This window comes from Ahaetulla prasina, chromosome 1, assembly GCF_028640845.1.
Source record: "Ahaetulla prasina isolate Xishuangbanna chromosome 1, ASM2864084v1, whole genome shotgun sequence".
NCBI lineage: Eukaryota > Metazoa > Chordata > Lepidosauria > Squamata > Colubridae > Ahaetulla > Ahaetulla prasina.
In genome coordinates this window covers 298335294-298352074 of record NC_080539.1, presented here as the reverse complement: position 1 = coordinate 298352074, position 16781 = coordinate 298335294, and the positions used below count along the sequence as shown (strand labels likewise).

At 39.2% G+C, this 16781-nt stretch overlaps 1 protein-coding gene across 10 annotated transcripts in view; it reads right to left on the bottom strand.

Moving 5' to 3' along the window:
• The window catches only part of GPHN (gephyrin), a 252172-nt gene that overhangs the window by 97681 nt on the left and 137710 nt on the right, over positions 1-16781 (bottom strand). For 6 of the 10 annotated variants that reach the window (XM_058161856.1, XM_058161859.1, XM_058161858.1 and 3 more), the window contains 4 exons: positions 14775-14869; positions 11757-11823; positions 3526-3798; positions 1334-1441 (listed from right to left, as the gene is read on the bottom strand). In XM_058161856.1, coding sequence (XP_058017839.1) covers positions 1334-1441; positions 3526-3798; positions 11757-11823; positions 14775-14869 — 543 coding nt within the window. The remainder of the gene's footprint in view (positions 1-1333; positions 1442-3525; positions 3799-11756; positions 11824-14774; positions 14870-16781) is intronic. The other 4 variants (XM_058161861.1, XM_058161864.1, XM_058161862.1 and 1 more) reach the window with 1 other exon arrangement.

Below are 16781 nucleotides of genomic sequence, written 5' to 3'. Positions count from 1 at the left end.
GCCTGAAAGTGACTCAGAGAGTGAGGAGGAAGGGCCGTCGGGGCTCCCCTCTGCAGGGCCGGCCTCTCTGGCTCAGCTCCAGGAGCCAGAGGCAGGCCAGGTGGAGGAGGTGACGAGGCCTCTGTCTCCTGTATCTCCCCTCGCTCAGGCAACGCTTCCAGACCCAGCTGTGGACAATCAGTCCTGGTTAGATCCCAGGCATCACAGCAAGGAGAGGTGGGAACAACAAAAGAAGGGGTGGGGCAGGTCTAGAGAGTGCTGAGTCACAGAGCCACACCCCACAGGGTATAAAAGCAGGAGGGGCTGCTATACTACTTCGTGACGGACAAAACAAACTGACTGGAGAAAACGTGAGCTGAACTATTTGACTGAGCATTTGGCCTGGATTGCTGTTTGTTCCTGACTTCCTGGTTGCTCCGGTAACGAGCTTCTGTGACGCTGGCATCAGGGAAGATAAAGAAAACCTTGGCAGACATTCGCTGGTCTGCTGCCAGAGCTGATAGCTGCCGTGGACTAAATTGCTGGCTAATTGAGTCAGTTCACATCTCCCGGACTGAGGTGGAGGGGACAGAACACATGAATATTCTAGCTGCTTATAGGAATATTAGAGAGGCAAGCTTACTCATGATAATTTTATTTAGCTAAGGATCTTTTACTGATACTCATAATCACAGCTTTCTAATGCTGGCAAATATTGTTTTTCAGAATTAGAAAGAGGTTATCATTCAGATTCTAATTATAATGCAACAGAGGATTTGATACTTGGACAATTTAGAAGGGGAAAATGACAAACGTGCAAGGCAACTTAGATATTATCTCTTCAGTTTCCATTTTGTGAGTGAAATAAAGTTTTTTTTTAAAAAAGAGTATTGTAATATGATGAGCAAGTGCTTTTAAAAAAAATCAGCATTGGATAATCAGTAAAAGCATCTACCAGAAATATCTGCATATTATCCAAAGCCAAGTAATTTGAAAATCCATGCAACGCGGCTCCTTTGAAGTACAGAAGAATATTTTAGTTTTATGGTAATAGAAATATGATGTCTAAAATTCTGAGCAGTCTCCAGAGGTAAATGAATCTAAACCAAAACAAGTCTTCAATCAGAGAGCAATAAAATTTAAAATTAATACTTCACAGCTAAAATGAGTGTTAATTATTATCTATTACATAAAAATTGACAGAATGGAAATTTAAAACTTGTTTGCTCAGAGAGCAACACAGTATGTCATTGGGAGTAAAGAAAATAACTGTAGATCTTTGTAACATACATCGAGAAGGCAAGCAATCTGACTGAAGATATTTGTGCGAAACATTCTGGTAGGTATGCCTTACCGGTTCTCCTGCATTGTCTGATGAATGAGAGGGATAACAGATGAGACCAGGAATGGGATGTTCACCTTTTGCCATGATAACAGCAGAACTGGTATAGGATGGATGCTTCTAATGTACAATACATAATAACCATGAATGCAATGGCAGGAAAATAAGAAGCTAAACAAGCAAAATGGTGTAGAGGGGACGAGGGTGAAAATAGGTGGCACACCTAAATGTGACACATTTAAATGAGCACAGTTTAGTTCTCAGGTATTTTCTGCTTTTAATTAGATTCTATTAACCAATTCACCTCAGATATTAAGGAAAGAAAGTACACATGTGTATCCCCTGGCCCCAATCAGGTTTTTTTCCTGTTACAGAGTAAAGATAAATGCTGATTTCTTTGTGACATCCCTTCCAGTAAAGAGCCTCAACTAGAGGGGCCCACAGTCAAATCCACATCCAAGCAAGGAGCTCACTGGATGAATTAGGGCTACAGGCCAGTCATTTTCTTAGACCAAGCTACTTTATTAGATAGTTGTGGAATAAATGTGGAATGTGGAATAAATGTGGAATAAATGTTGTGGAATAAATAGCCTCCCTCTACATCAGCATAATATATATAGTTCTTTATGGGAAATCATTATGTATAAATATACAAAATGGAAACTAATACAGGTTCACAAGAAATTTTCAGTCTTTTGTGCAGTGCCCAGGAATAAGCTGAATTTTTCAATCACTTACCTGTAGCATTTTAATAGGACTTATGTTTGCTATCCTAAAAACAAGCATACCTGAATTTTCCTTGCCTGAAAGTGCAGAAGAGCTGTCTAGAACACTGGAATTAGCTTGGGGAGAGCATGATCTCAAATACTATTATGAACTATAAATAAATATTTAGCTTCTACTGTTGTCAATTGATTGGTTCCATTATATTAACATTTGATTAAATAAATTAAACTGGACATAAGTTTTCAGCATTTACTTCATAAAGTGAGCTATAATGAGTGGTGGGATTCAGCTGATTCGGGCCAGTTTGGGCGAACTGGTAGTTAAATGGCTGACTGGCCCCGCCGCGCCCCTTCCAGGAGTCCCAACAGGCCCCATTTTCACTCCCAGGAAGCTGCAGGGAGACCTCCTAGGCCCAAAACGGGGCACAGAGGACTGTGGTGCCCCCTGTGGCCCATTTTCACTCCCAGGAGGCTTCAGGGAGGCCTCCTAGGCCCAAAACAGGGTGCAGGGGTGTGCGATGCGTCCCCCGTGGCCTGTTTTTGCAGGGAGGCTCCTAGGCCCAAAATGGGATGCAGAAGGGTGGCACATTTTTGCTCCAAGGGGTGGAGGAGGCTGAGTGCTGCTTTTCACACCTCCTGACCATGCCCACCATGGCCACACCTACCCAGCCAGTCATTAAGGCAGAGAACCAGTTGTTAAATTATTTGAATCCCACCACTGGCTGTAATAGACATCATGCATGACCCAAACAACTATTTTACAATTCTGAATTTGGTTACTGGAAATACATCATTTGAAACTTAGCTGGGATAGATTTCCAAAAATATATACAAAATTTAGTATTTTTAATCGAAGCTTGCCATTAAGAAGTTTGAACAGTACTCTCAAAATTTATTGAAAATTTTGCAAAAGCAGCAGCATTTTTTTAGTAAATAGATAATTAACTTGAGGATTTGGTGCTTTACAAGATTTCTACTGCACGATTTCCAGAAAATGATGATAAATGAACTAGCGCTAAAAAAGCCCCCACTCCCACATAATTGGTGTTTGACAAGACAATGACATCACTCACATCACTCACATAAAACAGTCTTTTATATACCTAGAGCACATTCTCTCCTCTTTCTCCTTTCATGCAATCCTATGAGCCTACTGAACTGTCACACTGTGTGACTATGGGAACACGGAAATGGCATTCAATGTGGCATAAACATTTCAAATTGAAAAAAACTAGCAGCAATTGAGAATCTTACTTCCCCTTTTGACAGATGCATAATTGAGTATCTTTATAATCGTTTAAAAAGTGAAGGAAGCATAATATATACAGAAAAAAATATGACTAATCATCTAGAAATTTTATTGTTGTAGCTACAGAGTGAAAAAAATAATCAGCTTCACTCTTGATTGATCTCTGTCTATATACAGAAAATACCTGAGATAAAAACTTATGTGCTCCTTTTTACAGAACCTCAACTCACCTTTGCTGCAATGGCTGCAGCAGTTATATGCGAGGAGGAACTATCCTCTGTTGAAGCAACTCCACTATCTTTTTTCTCTTCCTCCTCTTCCTCACACTGTACACCTTTGTCTTCTGTCTGCTTGTGAGGGCTGATGGTTGGAGGAGGAGAAAGAGGTGGTGGTGGTGAAGGTAGATCTTCAAGTTCATCATGAACCTCTTTTACTTTTACAATGGCATCCCGTAAAAGATCAATGGCATGAGGTAGGGCTGGTAGTATAAATTGAAAGCATTCCTGCGCATAATGAGAAGAATGACAGTGAAAACTTACCTAGTATATTTTGAGCAGTTATATTAAAATTGAATAAAGTTCTAAATTAGTACACTTTTGATGTGTTTTTGTATCTTTAATGGAAAAATTGGAATTTGCCAGAATGTTGTTCTTTTTTAAACTCCACAATATCTAGGATTTCCTTTTCTTCCTTTTTTTAGCATATTTTATATGGCTTGCAAAATAATAAACATGTTTTAGATGAATTAAATTTTGCAAAAAGTTAGATAATATCCAATTTGTTATTTAAATAGCATTACATAATGTAAATTATTTCGCTTTGTAGCTCATTTTTTAAAATATTAGTTCTTAGTACTTTTAGTATCCATATTAGGAAAGATAATAATCTAACATATTAATTTTCTGGTCCCTGAACCATTTTTTCTCCTGGATTCATTCTGATGTTGTAATGAATAAATCTTCTGATCAAAAGTCTGTTATTAGAATTTCTTGGTTTTCTCATTCTACATATTAAACACTTGGAATCCCTGAAATTATTGTAGAAAGTTGCCAACAAAAATCTAGATAAAGAAGTACTATTGTCAGCAGTTCAAGGGAGTTGAAATTATCTCCCAGTGAAATCCTAAATGATGACTGCCAAGCTTTGTTGAGCATAGATTTATACAGGACAGGATAATACTTTGAACAGCATTATTTGTATTACTTGCTTTTAAATTTTAATATTTGTTGACAGAAATATTAAACAAATTAGTTTAACTTGGCTTAATAAAGGACAAAGAAACATTTCTTTCATCATTATTGTGATAGGGCACTAAAAAATTAAAAATAGCCTGCTGCAGTTGTATTAAAGTCTACAGTTACTAAAATTTTAAGCTGATCAAATTTAAATATTTTTAATTCTAATATAGCACATCTGGAATCCTTCATTGGTGACATTTTTAATGGTTAGCACATATCCTTTTTAAAAATTCCATCCCCTCCCTCCCTTGGTGGTGAATATATCAAATATTATTGCCTCGCATTTTTCTCCACAACAACAACCCTATGAGGTGGGTTGGGCTGCGAGAAAGTGAGAAAGTTAGCTAGCTGGCTTTCATGCCTAAGGGAACCCTAAAATACAGTCTCCTGGTTTCTAGGCCAAGATGTTAACCGCTAAACCATGGTAACCATATCATACCAAACCATAGTATACCACACCGCACCACACCACACACTATATCACGGCACAACACACCATTTCTTTCTTCTTATTTAACATTTTCTCTATTATTTACTGTACCTGGCCTGACTGCTCTTATAATGCTATTTATTTTTCAGAGACATACTGCCACCTGCCCGCTATATTTGCTTCAAAAAAATCCGTTTACTCTGTATTACTAAAGGAGATTCAGTTTACACCCTTTAATTAAATGATTGGAGGGAGCAGGATAGGAAGAAATGCAATAACTACCTTTATTCCTTTTCTTTTTAATATATGTAAGGAAAAAAGAATGAAAATTAAGCACTTTTTCTGATCTCACAAAAATGTAATTAATCCAGCATTCTGTCTGTCCCTTTTCAAACTATCTATCCATTCTTTATCTTACATCTGTGATTTCAGGTTAATAAAAGATGTATTAATAAAGGGAAGAGGGAGAGGCAGCTTCAGGAAAATTCCCTTGAACAGTGTTTTTTGTGCTCTTTACTGACACAAAATTCTAAAAGTTCAAAATATTATATTTCAAAGAGGATGATAAAAAAATATCAAACTGTGAACTCATCTTATATAAAATTATAGTTTATACTATAAGTAAAGAATTAGACTATATAAAGACAAAGAAACAAAAACTCTAAAGATAGGCATTCTATCATATCAAAGAAAAACAGAATTATGGGATTTGCCTTCTTCTGGTTTGATGAAAATACGTGAAATAATCATAGAGAGCAGCGATCTCTAACCTTATGATTTGGCAGGTGTGGGGAGAAGGGAACCAGTCCATTTAAGTGGCAGGCTGGTATGTGTGTGCACCAACCCACCGCTTCCACAAGTCAAGCTTCCACAAGTCAAGTCATGCATCAGCTAGCTGCTCACGCGGCTCAGTTCAGAGCAGGCCATGGTAGTGGGCTGCATCCCAGGGGTTGGGGACTCCTGACATAGAGCACTGCTTGAGCTAAAGAAAGAAATGGGGAAACCTTTGCCACTGTTTGCCAATGTACAGGTTCCATTTCATGGATCAAATTCTTTTAATAGTCACCAGCCATCCATAAAGTTGACACCATCCAAAGTCAAGTTATCAAGAAAATATATGTCTAAATTTGAAAATTACATATACTTTCTATTCAAATAAAGATAAAATAAATGTTAGAACACCTTTACCCCATACAAGGAAAGTTTTGTTTGAAAGAAATATACTGTTTTAATATACTTCACTTAGACACACTAGCAAATTGAAATAAAAAGTGTTCACCAAATATTGACAACAAATTGTTAGGACTTCTAAGAGTAAAATTACTTCAAATCTGACTTTGGCTTGCTAACTCACTATATCTAAGAATGCCTAAATCTTCTTAGCCATACTGACAGAGTTGAAAAATTGTTGGCATAAATTTTAACTATGAACTAAATATTATCCACTCTACTAAGCTTACAATTTTGTGGTTTTCTAACTCCACTCAGTTTCACAGCTCTAATTGTGCAGGTTATGCACCCTTAAAGAAAAATAGGAGAAGCACAATAAGTGCAACAAATTTATTTATTTATTTATCTATATATAATAGAGTATAAATAGCTATAACTCCTCAGAACAAACAAAATAATCTAGCCCCACCTATATACATGATATTGTCTCGTCCATTTTGTATCATCCTACCTTTCCCCCCAATTATATCCTGGATATGTGGAATAAACTTTAACTTTTGTATTCTAAACATATTATAAAAATATTTATATTCAGTTAGAAACTGAATGCTGCAATGTAATCCTATAAATACTCACATCTTTCAAAACAAAAATCCTACTATTTTGTATTATTTGAAATATTTATGACTTTCATGACAGACAAATGTTTACATAGAAAACACACAAAGTTTTCTTGACACTATTTAAAAACTAAAAAATCAGTATCTATGCAAATTCTAGTTTTAGATCAGAGACACATTTTACTGTTTACGTACAACTTTCTGTTTTGGTATTCTTAAATTTGTTTATTTAAGTGAATCCATATATACTGTCAGGATTAAATTCCTTGAAGAATTAACGACGTTAAGTGTATAGTTATACTTATTTAAACAATTACAGTGATTAAATTTCTGGACAGAAGGTGGAATTAATTAACTAGAAATCGCCTGCATAATATGGGGGTGGGGTGGGGTTTGGGAGGCTGGCATGCTATTATTGTTTGATAGTTAAATATATGCTTATTCACTGCTTATTCATTTTGCTAGAAAACTCAGGTATGAAGAAGATAGATTGCAGAAAATTATTCTACAAGTTATTTAATTCTAAAAAAATATTTGTATTCCAAGAATTGCATTCAGATGTCATATTCTCTAATAGTCCAAATTATAATTTGTAGCTGAGTTGGTTCTAAAATGATTCCAGAGAAACATAGAACAATGATCCCTTTTGTCTGGAGGTCACCTGAGCTGGTGTTTAAAAAGTAAATAGCTATGTTTGAAAGCCCCCCATAAGCTTCTGATTCTCTATCATTCTCTGTCTCTTTCTCTCTCTCTCTCATTCGCTCTCATTCTGATTCTCTCTCATTCTCTCTCTCACTCTCTGATTCTCTCTGATTCTCTTTCTGTCTCTGATTCTCTCTCATTTTGATTCTCTCTGATTCTCTCTCCCCCCCCCCACTCTTTCTCTCATTCTCTCATTCTGTCTCCCTCCCCTACTCTCTATCTCTCACTCTCTGATTCTCTCTCTGGTTCTCTCTCATTCTCATTCTCTCTCTTTCACTCTCTGCTTGTCTCTCTGCTTGTCTCTCTGTTTCTCTCTCTCTCTCTCTCATTCTCATTCTCTCTCTTTCATTCTGTCTCTTTTCTCTATTTCATTTTGCATGGCATCAGCATTCCGCCTCGGTATATTTGCGCCAGCCGGTGGTGCAAAGCAGCCCTCGTCTCCTGCCGCTTGGGACTTGGAGCTGTAAACAGCATCTGATCAGGGGAGCAGCCGGATTTGGCTCTCCATTGCAGATGCCACACTGGCCCCCTACAAGCTCTCATCTCTTGAGGAGCCCACCCGAAGTTTCCCACGCCTCTTCAGCGAGTACTCCTTGAGAGACGAGAGCTTGCAGGGGCCGATCTGGCATCCGCAATAGAGAGCAAAATCCGTCTGCTCCCCAGACCACTCGCCATTTACAGCTCCAAGTACCAAGCGGTAGGAGACAAGGGATGCTTTGCGCCACCAGCTGGGCAAATATACTGAGGCGGAATGCTGATGCTGTGCAAGTGTAAGTAGTCTTCGCTCCCACAGCTTCCAGCCATTGCAATCGCTGTTTTGGCCCGCTTGCGCCACAGCTCCTCCACCAGGATGCACCGGCAAAAATGCGAAGATTTTTCCATGGACCACCAAAATTTTCTTGCAGACCACCAGTCGTCTGCGGACCACTGGTTGGTGATTGCTGCCCTAGAATGACACTGTATCTGGAAGTGTTAAATAGTAAAGAACTTTTCATACCATATCTACCAGCCAGTAGATAAAATAGCAGACTGTACATGGATATGTTGGCTGTCAGGCATTTATATCAATGAAGTTAATCCAGATATTAGCATTATTATCCTCAGTCTAAGTATCCAGGTTCCCTGCGGCTACAGAAGACTCAAAGATGCTAATGAGTGAATCATGTATGTTCTATTCTATTCTATTCTATTCTATTCTATTCTATTCTATTCTATTCTATTCTATTCTATTCTATTCTATTCTTATGTGCTCAATTTAATGTATGTTTGTAAAACCAATTTACTAAGATACGTGATCTGGCAAACTATGCTTTGAGTAATCTTTCTAAACAAGGGGTTAAAATTGTAATAAAATCCTGGTATGCAATCCAGTTTAGGAGAGATCATCCAAATCATTGTTTGCCAGTTTTGACTTCACAATAAAGCAGAAGGTGTCAGCTAAATATGGTTTATGAAAAGAATGAGATACTAATATGTTATGGCTATGGTTTAAGGAGGTTTGAATGGATTTAGTGCTTTCATTTTAAATAATGAATATCATAGTATGTTAAAATATATTCTTTGCTAACATTATTTCAAAATGGAAGTGAAAGGAACAATTACTAATTAATTAGAGTTTAAAACCTCCAAACGCAAATACCTTCATTTAATAAGTGGAAGCGATGGTTTAGCAAGTAAAGACACTGCGTTTGTCAGCTGGAAAGCTGACAGCCTGAGTGTGAGACCCAAGAACCATATAACAGAGTGAGCTCCAGTGGTGGGTTGCTACCAGTTCTCACTGGTTCGCGCGAATTTGGCCAAGGTTGCCGAACTGTTAGTGATGGCCAGCAGACCACGCCCCCAAACTGGTCCCCCGGTCGCCACTCGCTTGCCCCGGCCGCCATGTTTGTCACTGCCATGTTCTTCACACATGCGCATCCCATTGCCTTGCAAGTCTAATGGGATGAGCATGCGCAAAGAGCATGGCGATGACAACAGCTTTTTCCGTCGGTACTTTTTGGCCTGTGGAGAAAGCGGCTGGCAAAGAAGCCTTTTTGGAGGCTTCTTTGCCAGCTACTTTCCAGTGGCGGCGGCTGGAAACTCCAGTCAGCTTGCCTTACTGACTCTGGACCAGCTACTGCAGAAGGTAAGCAGCTCAACGAAGAGGTGGTGGTGGGGGAGGAAGGCAGGCAAGCAGGCCTGGCCACGGGAACTTCCGGGAAGGCAGGCAAACTTATTGGGGCCACCCGGCCATGGGGAAGAGAGCTAGCACCCTACTTCCTTCCCTGTGGCCCTGCCATGCTTGCCTGCCTTCCTGTTGGTCCCCCACACCCTTGCCTTCCAAGGTTGGGTCACCAATCCAGGCCAAGACAGAAGACTCACCACTTCCAGTCCAGCCCAGCCAGTGAGTGGGCGGGCTGCCCTTCAGGGAGACGGAGCACTGTGCTGGAGCTGAGAGGGGCGGTGACAGTGGTGGTGCTGCGGGAGGGGGGCTGGATGTCCCAGGGCTGCTGCACATGTGTACCGCATGTGAAGTGAGGCAGACACCGTGCCTCTGAGGAAAAGAGGCGTTGGTGAAGCCCTGGCTGTTACATGGGAGAGGACTGCGGAGGGACACACACACGTGCATGACCCCTATTGCCCCCACTGCCACTACTTTTGCTGTTGGTTTTTTGACACACTTAAAGTCAATCTTGAAGAGCTGGAAGCTGGAACAATGAGTTTGACAGCGATCTAAGGAAACGTCTTCCAGCTCTTCAAAATTGACTTTAAGAGCGCTGAGAAGCCAACAGCAAAAGTAGGAGCGATAGGGGCATGTGTGTGTGTGCCCCTCCACGGTCCTCCTCTCCCAGCAGACACCAGGGCTTCACTGCCTCTTTTCCTCAGAGGGGCAGTGTCTGCCTCCAAGTCCTTGTGGAGGGACACACACACACACATGTCCGTCACCCTTGCTGCCACTGCTTTTGCTGTCAGCTTCTCAGTGCTCTTAAAATAGATCTTGAAGAGCTGAAAAACATTTCCTTAGATCACTGCCAACTCACTGTTGGGAGTGTCAGGCTAGCCCTTGAATATAGGAAGAAGTCTTGGGCAAAGTCTTCTCCTTCTTGGCCTCGTATCACAGAGCAAGCACACACATTCTTTGGAAGAACTTTGCCCAAGACGTCTCGTATATTCAGGGGCTAGCCTGATGCTTCCAACATTGAGTTTGGCAGCGATCTAAGGAAATGTCTTTCAGTTCTTCAAGGTTGACTTTAAGAGCGCCAAGAAGCTGAGAGCAAAAGTAGCGACAGCAAGGGCGACAGACATGTGGCGTGTCCCTCTGTGGTCTTGTCCTGGGTGATAGGACTTCGCCTCCGCCTCTTTTCCTCAGAGGCGCAGTGTCTGCCTCCAAGTCCTTGCGGAGGGACACACACACATACACACATCGCCTCCATTTTCCAGTCCGGGCTGCTCGGCACCCAAGCTTTTATTTTGTCAACCCAAGGGGGGAGGAATGTAGGAAATTGCCCTGTCTCTGCAGCATCGGTCATGTGACTGAGTGGGCGTGGCCAACTCAACGTCGCTCACAGCAAGGTGCCGCCCCACCTTGCCATGAGTGACTTCGAGTTGGCCACTGTCACTCAGTCACATGACCAAGCCACACCCACCAAACAAGCCACGCCCACCAAACTGGTAGTAAAATAGTTTGGAACCCACCCTTGGTGAGCCTTGCCTTAGTTCCTTGCCTTAGTTCCTTGTCTTAGTTCCTGCCCATCTACCAGTTTGAAAATTTGCAAATGTGAACAGATTAATAGGTACCATTTTGGTGGGAAGGGAACAGCATTCTGAGCCCCTCTGTTGTATAGCCATGCTGGCCACATGACCATGGAAAATATCTTTGGACAATGCTGGCTCCCTTGGCCAAGAAACAGAGATGAGTACTGTGCCCTAGAGTCAGACACAACTGGACAGGGAAACTTTTATCTTAATAAGTGAAAATAGGATATTGAAGGTTTTACAGATTTTAATCCTAAAAATGAGATCCCGTGTGGTATATGGATAAAGTGCTGGACTACTATTGGGAAATTCTAGTTCATCCTGAGCAATGAAAGCTCCCTGGCTTTTGAGCCAGTCATTTTTTTCTTATCTCAACTATCTCACAGAATTATAGTGGGGGGAAATAGATGGAAGGAGGTCCTTGACCTCCTGAATGAAAGGTAGTCATTAAAATAATGCTCATCTTTTCTGCTAATTACACTAAATTAAATTATGTTTACTACTTATGGAGGTAAATTTTGTAACCATCAAAATATATTTTGTTTCTCATGAAAAATATTGCTTACCTGTGATCCTTTCTTGCTACCTGGAAGGTTAATTATGAGAGTTTTCCCTCTGATTCCACACACAGGTCTGTGGGGGGGGGGGAGAAAAAGAGAGGAGAGAGATGGGTACTAAGTCACAGGAAATTAGCAATTGTTTTTAATAAAACATAATTTTAACCAATCTCAAAAAAGGTGAAATCTTAGCATTCATTCAGTGGAAAATAAGTTTTCTTAGAAATAGAATTGATTAAAGAAACCTTCATAATCAAATGAGTTTTACTTAGCTAATCAATGAAACATTAGCCTTTTCACATGTATGCATATACGTAGTCCTTTTATTGACAGTTCTAACTTCTGACAGTGCTGAAAAATCCTCAAAGTTACAACTGTTGCAGCAGTCCCACAGTCATGTCAACGGTGTAATGCACTTACTTTCACTACCGGTTCAGGAATGTGAGCGCGTGCCTCTTCTGTGCATGCACAGAGCCTTCTGCACATGCGCAGAGGGTCAAAAATGGGACGTAATGATGTCCCGGTGGGTGGGCGGAGCCTCCCACCGCCGGTGTTATCGGTTCGTGTGAGCCAGATAGATCAGGCCAGATTTCACCACTGAGTCATGTGATTGTAATTCAGGCATTTGGCAACTGGCTTGCCTTTATGATGATTACAGCATTTTGCTATCAGATGAACAAACTTATTTTAGGCTACATGGGAACGTTTAGCTGTGACACTTAAACAGTTTTGTGCTTTGTTGTAATGTTTTGTTTCATTGTTGACATATATTGCTTTTATTAGCCACCCCGAGTTTAAGATATACAGCCATTTAAATGCTTTAGAAACAGCTAAATAAGCTCATTTCAAAAGGCTTACTATTGCTCAATGATGTTAAAGCTGCTTATATCAGCTGTCCATCCCTGAATATTGGTATTTTCCCTAAAACTCTCATCAAGTGAAAAAGATTGAAAGTGGATATGAATGATCAATTGATTTTCAGGCCACTCTTATCAGAACTGATTCAGAACAGCTTTCATATCTAATTGTGTACATAATATTAAAAACTACAAGGCTAAAATACAAATAACTGTGTGTTTTTTTTTTTTTTTTTTTTTTTTTTTTTTGTTTACATTTATACCCCGCCCTTCTCCGAAGACTCAGGGCGGCTTACAATGTATAGGGCAATAGTCTCATTCTATTTGTATATATTTACAAAGTCAACTTATTGCCCCCCCAACAGTCTGGGTCCTCATTTTACCTACCTTATAAAGGATGGAAGGCTGAGTCAACCTTGGGCCTGGTGGGATTCGAGCCTGCAGTAATTGCAGGCTGCTGTGTTTTAATAACAGGCTATCTTACAGCCTGAGCCACCACAGCCCTTCACATTAATATTATGTTAACTCATAATTAACTCATAATCATATATTGCATTCCCTCTCCATCAATCAAATATTCATGCATGATGCAATTCTGTACTATATCAATGTCAAATATTTATGTAATTTCTTTCAAGACAAGTGCTACTATTTTTTCTTCATTACAATCATAACTGAAGTTCAGTCAAGTGCATTACTTAATTACATTAACATGATAAAAATTAGTTCAGACTCATTTAAACCTGAGATTCATATAGATTCTTCACAATTTAGAAGTATTTTCTGTGAGAACTATGCATATTTATTGATTGATTTGCAAGATTTCTTTTAAATATCTGCTAGTATAAGACCCTTACAGTGAAAACAGGGAAACCAGTGCTAACTGGGGAGAAAAAGAATTCTGAAAAAAATAATTGCTACACAAGAGGTAGTTTGATGTAGTGGTTAAGGCTGGACTGACAGCAGGAATGTCCACATTCTCATCCACCTCAGCCACAGAAGTTCACTGGGTGATTAGGATAGCTCTCCCATTTGAAAAGTAGACTTTAGGCAAGCTACTATCTCTCAGTGGCTGCATTATGGGATCCACAATCTATTTTAAAATATTGTTGTGTAGTCCAGCGGTCACCAACTGGTGGTCCACGAGAAAATTTTGGTGGTCCACAGAAAAATTATTTCCATTTTTTTATATTGCACTAAATCAGGGGTCCTCAAACTACAGTTTCTGGGCTGCGTACATGCAGTGAACGCTTGTGTTAATGCAGAGAGTCTCTCACTTCGGGGTCTTTTTGTGCAGGTTGGAGGGGGGCAGAAATTCCGACTAGGGGTCTACTTCAGCCTCCTGGTGCGAGGCTTTGGGTGAAGGCTGGAGGGAAGTGCTGCTAGTGGCGAAGAGCTGGAGGGCCTTGTTCCAGTGGGACTGCATCATGGCCTGGAACTGGCTGACCATCTCAGCCCGCTGAGCCTCCAGGGGCCAGTATCTGGCTTTACACTTCCTCTGCTTGGAAAGCCTATGCTTGTAGTCCTCAGTGAGGCGCTTCTGCTGAGTTTCCTTTTCAGTCAGATCCAACTTGAACTGAGCAGCTGTTTTGCCAACTCTTTTCTCATGGTGGCTACTTAGCTCCAACAGTTGCTTCCTGTTGAGACCCTAAGGAGCCCGAGTGGGCAGATGAGGAGAGGCTGGGAAGGGAGGGGTGAGTAGAGGTCCACGAGACACCCCTCAAGATGAGTGACATTGAGTTGGCCACGTCCACCAAGTCACATGACCTCTTAGCCATCCCACCCAGTGGTCATTAGGCAGATCATATTAGTGGTCCACGGGATTTAAAATTATGAATTTAGTGGTCCCTGAGGTCCGAAAGGTTGGTGACCCCTGGTGTAGTCTACTGAAGCAAAATATGCAAAATAGTTTGAAAGCGCTACATAATTGGTACACATTGTTATTATGTGAAAATTTTGCAAGAGAGATTCAATGTCTTTTCTTTCTGAACTCCATCTGTCAAAATACTTCACAGTAAAAGTAAAGCAAATAAAAACCATAAAACAATAAAAGAAGCCATTTGGATATCAAAAGGAGGAAGGGGTGACGAATTACTTTTGTTATTGCAGCCATTCCACTACCTTAGGTTTTCTAGAGAAAAACTTTTCATATTTTTATTAGCATTCTTACCTAGAAAGCATGCCCAGAGGTGTAACATTAAGTGATCCCATCAGCATTGCCAAGGCCATCCCTGGGGCCTCTCGTTCTATTACTTCTTTAGTAGCCTGTAATCAAAGATTGAACAGTAGACTGAGTGAAAACTACAAAAATAAAATATAAAGATAAATTAAATTTCACCATCCTTTTCCTAAAATCAGTGCAACATGGGATTTGATTGTGAATCAATTTGGACATACAATCATTATATACTTATCTCACTAAAATTAGCTTATGCCCATATCACATTCTGCCACAATGTCTGAAACTTATTCTATATCAAAAACTGCATCTTTCAATCACTGACCACAACAGTTTTGCATCTATAAATATTAAATATTATTTGCATACACTTTTTTCTGTTCCTTTATATTTCTCCTGGAAATCCAAATATGCTGAACATTTCAGAAAATTATTAGAAAGAATTGGCTCATATGGTCTTTCAAAATAGAGATGATTATTTTCTTTTCATGGAAGATTTATATTTTCTGTCCTTTTCTATTGATTAATGATATAATAGATCTCTTTCTAATCGGAAGACATTTGCATACTGAAGCAATCTTTGAGATTAAAATGATAGCCAGCTTTCAATTATACTGTGCTCTTATTTTAAAAAAGAAAAACCTAATTTAAAATGAAACTTGTATGTAATATAAATATATTTAAACAAAGTATAGGATTATAATCTTAAAGCTGAATCCCTGACTTTCAATCAAATGCACAACTCAATAAAAAATAGATGGTTGGCTGTTATAGTATAAGCTAATGTGAGGAGAAATAAAATTAGACAATTGCATAAGATTAGGCAGGAGAAAAAAAAAGGTGTTTTAAGGCAGAAAATCTCTTCCTACGTAGATGATCTATGTTTGTAGTAGGTTAGTCTTATTGCTAGATTCAGGTTCCTTTGCCCTGGCTTTCATGACCATCTATTGATCATTACAAATATTACTGGATGGACAAAGAAAAAAAACCCTATTTTTTGTGCAGGACCAGATGATCTAATGTATAGCTTAATTTTCCCTTTTTTTCTAACAGATTTTCTAGAACATGTATAAAGGAAAGAAAGTCTGAAATTTAGGTAACTGGAAAAATGTACCAGTTACCACAAATCATAATCAAGATCAAGGGTACTAACTGAAAACATTAGTTGATGACATAACAGCTAAACTTAGTATATGGGCCTCGTGGTCCATTTTTAGCTATTGTCCTGTACACCTTGGTCCCATATCTTAAATTTCACATCATTTATGCCCCTAAACTTCAGGCAGATTTTAATGAGAATGCAATATTGGTAGCACATAAACAGCCCTTAAATTGGGTATTTCTGGTTCCAACCCTAAACTATTTTCTTCCCACATGGCAATATTTCCCACTCCTTTCTTCTTTTACTACTTCTGCATTCACTAGGTGGAGAAAACCAATGTTATTTAAATTCTGTTTTATAACAAATAACAGAAACATTTTTTCTGCTTCTTTTTCCTTCTTTTTTCCCAGCAAGTTTCTTCATTATTCCATCTATGGAAATATAAGAATACCGCTTCAGAATTCTATGAACTGGACCAACATTGCTTGGTCTAATTAATTATTATTATCTAATTAATTATTATTGAAAAATATACGAACCACTTTAGGAACAATAACTGAATTTTATTAACTTAATAAAATATGCTTATATAATATATAAAAAATGATATATGAAGAATAAAAAATTAATGAGAAAAAAATAAATTTTAAAGTAATGGATATTAGATACAATAAGTTTACAAAACTCAGATGAGAATTCATTTGCCCTAAATAAATGATCAAACTAAATTCACTCCACTATAAGTGTTGTTGTTTTTTACAAATTAAAGAAGCCATGGGGGGGGGGGGGTATGTCCAGCATTAGGATAAATCGCTCCTTTTGTCCCTCTTTTCCAAATTAAAACCCCCCCATTTTGATTTTTTTGTTTATCTCTCTTATTTTTTGAGGAAAATTTA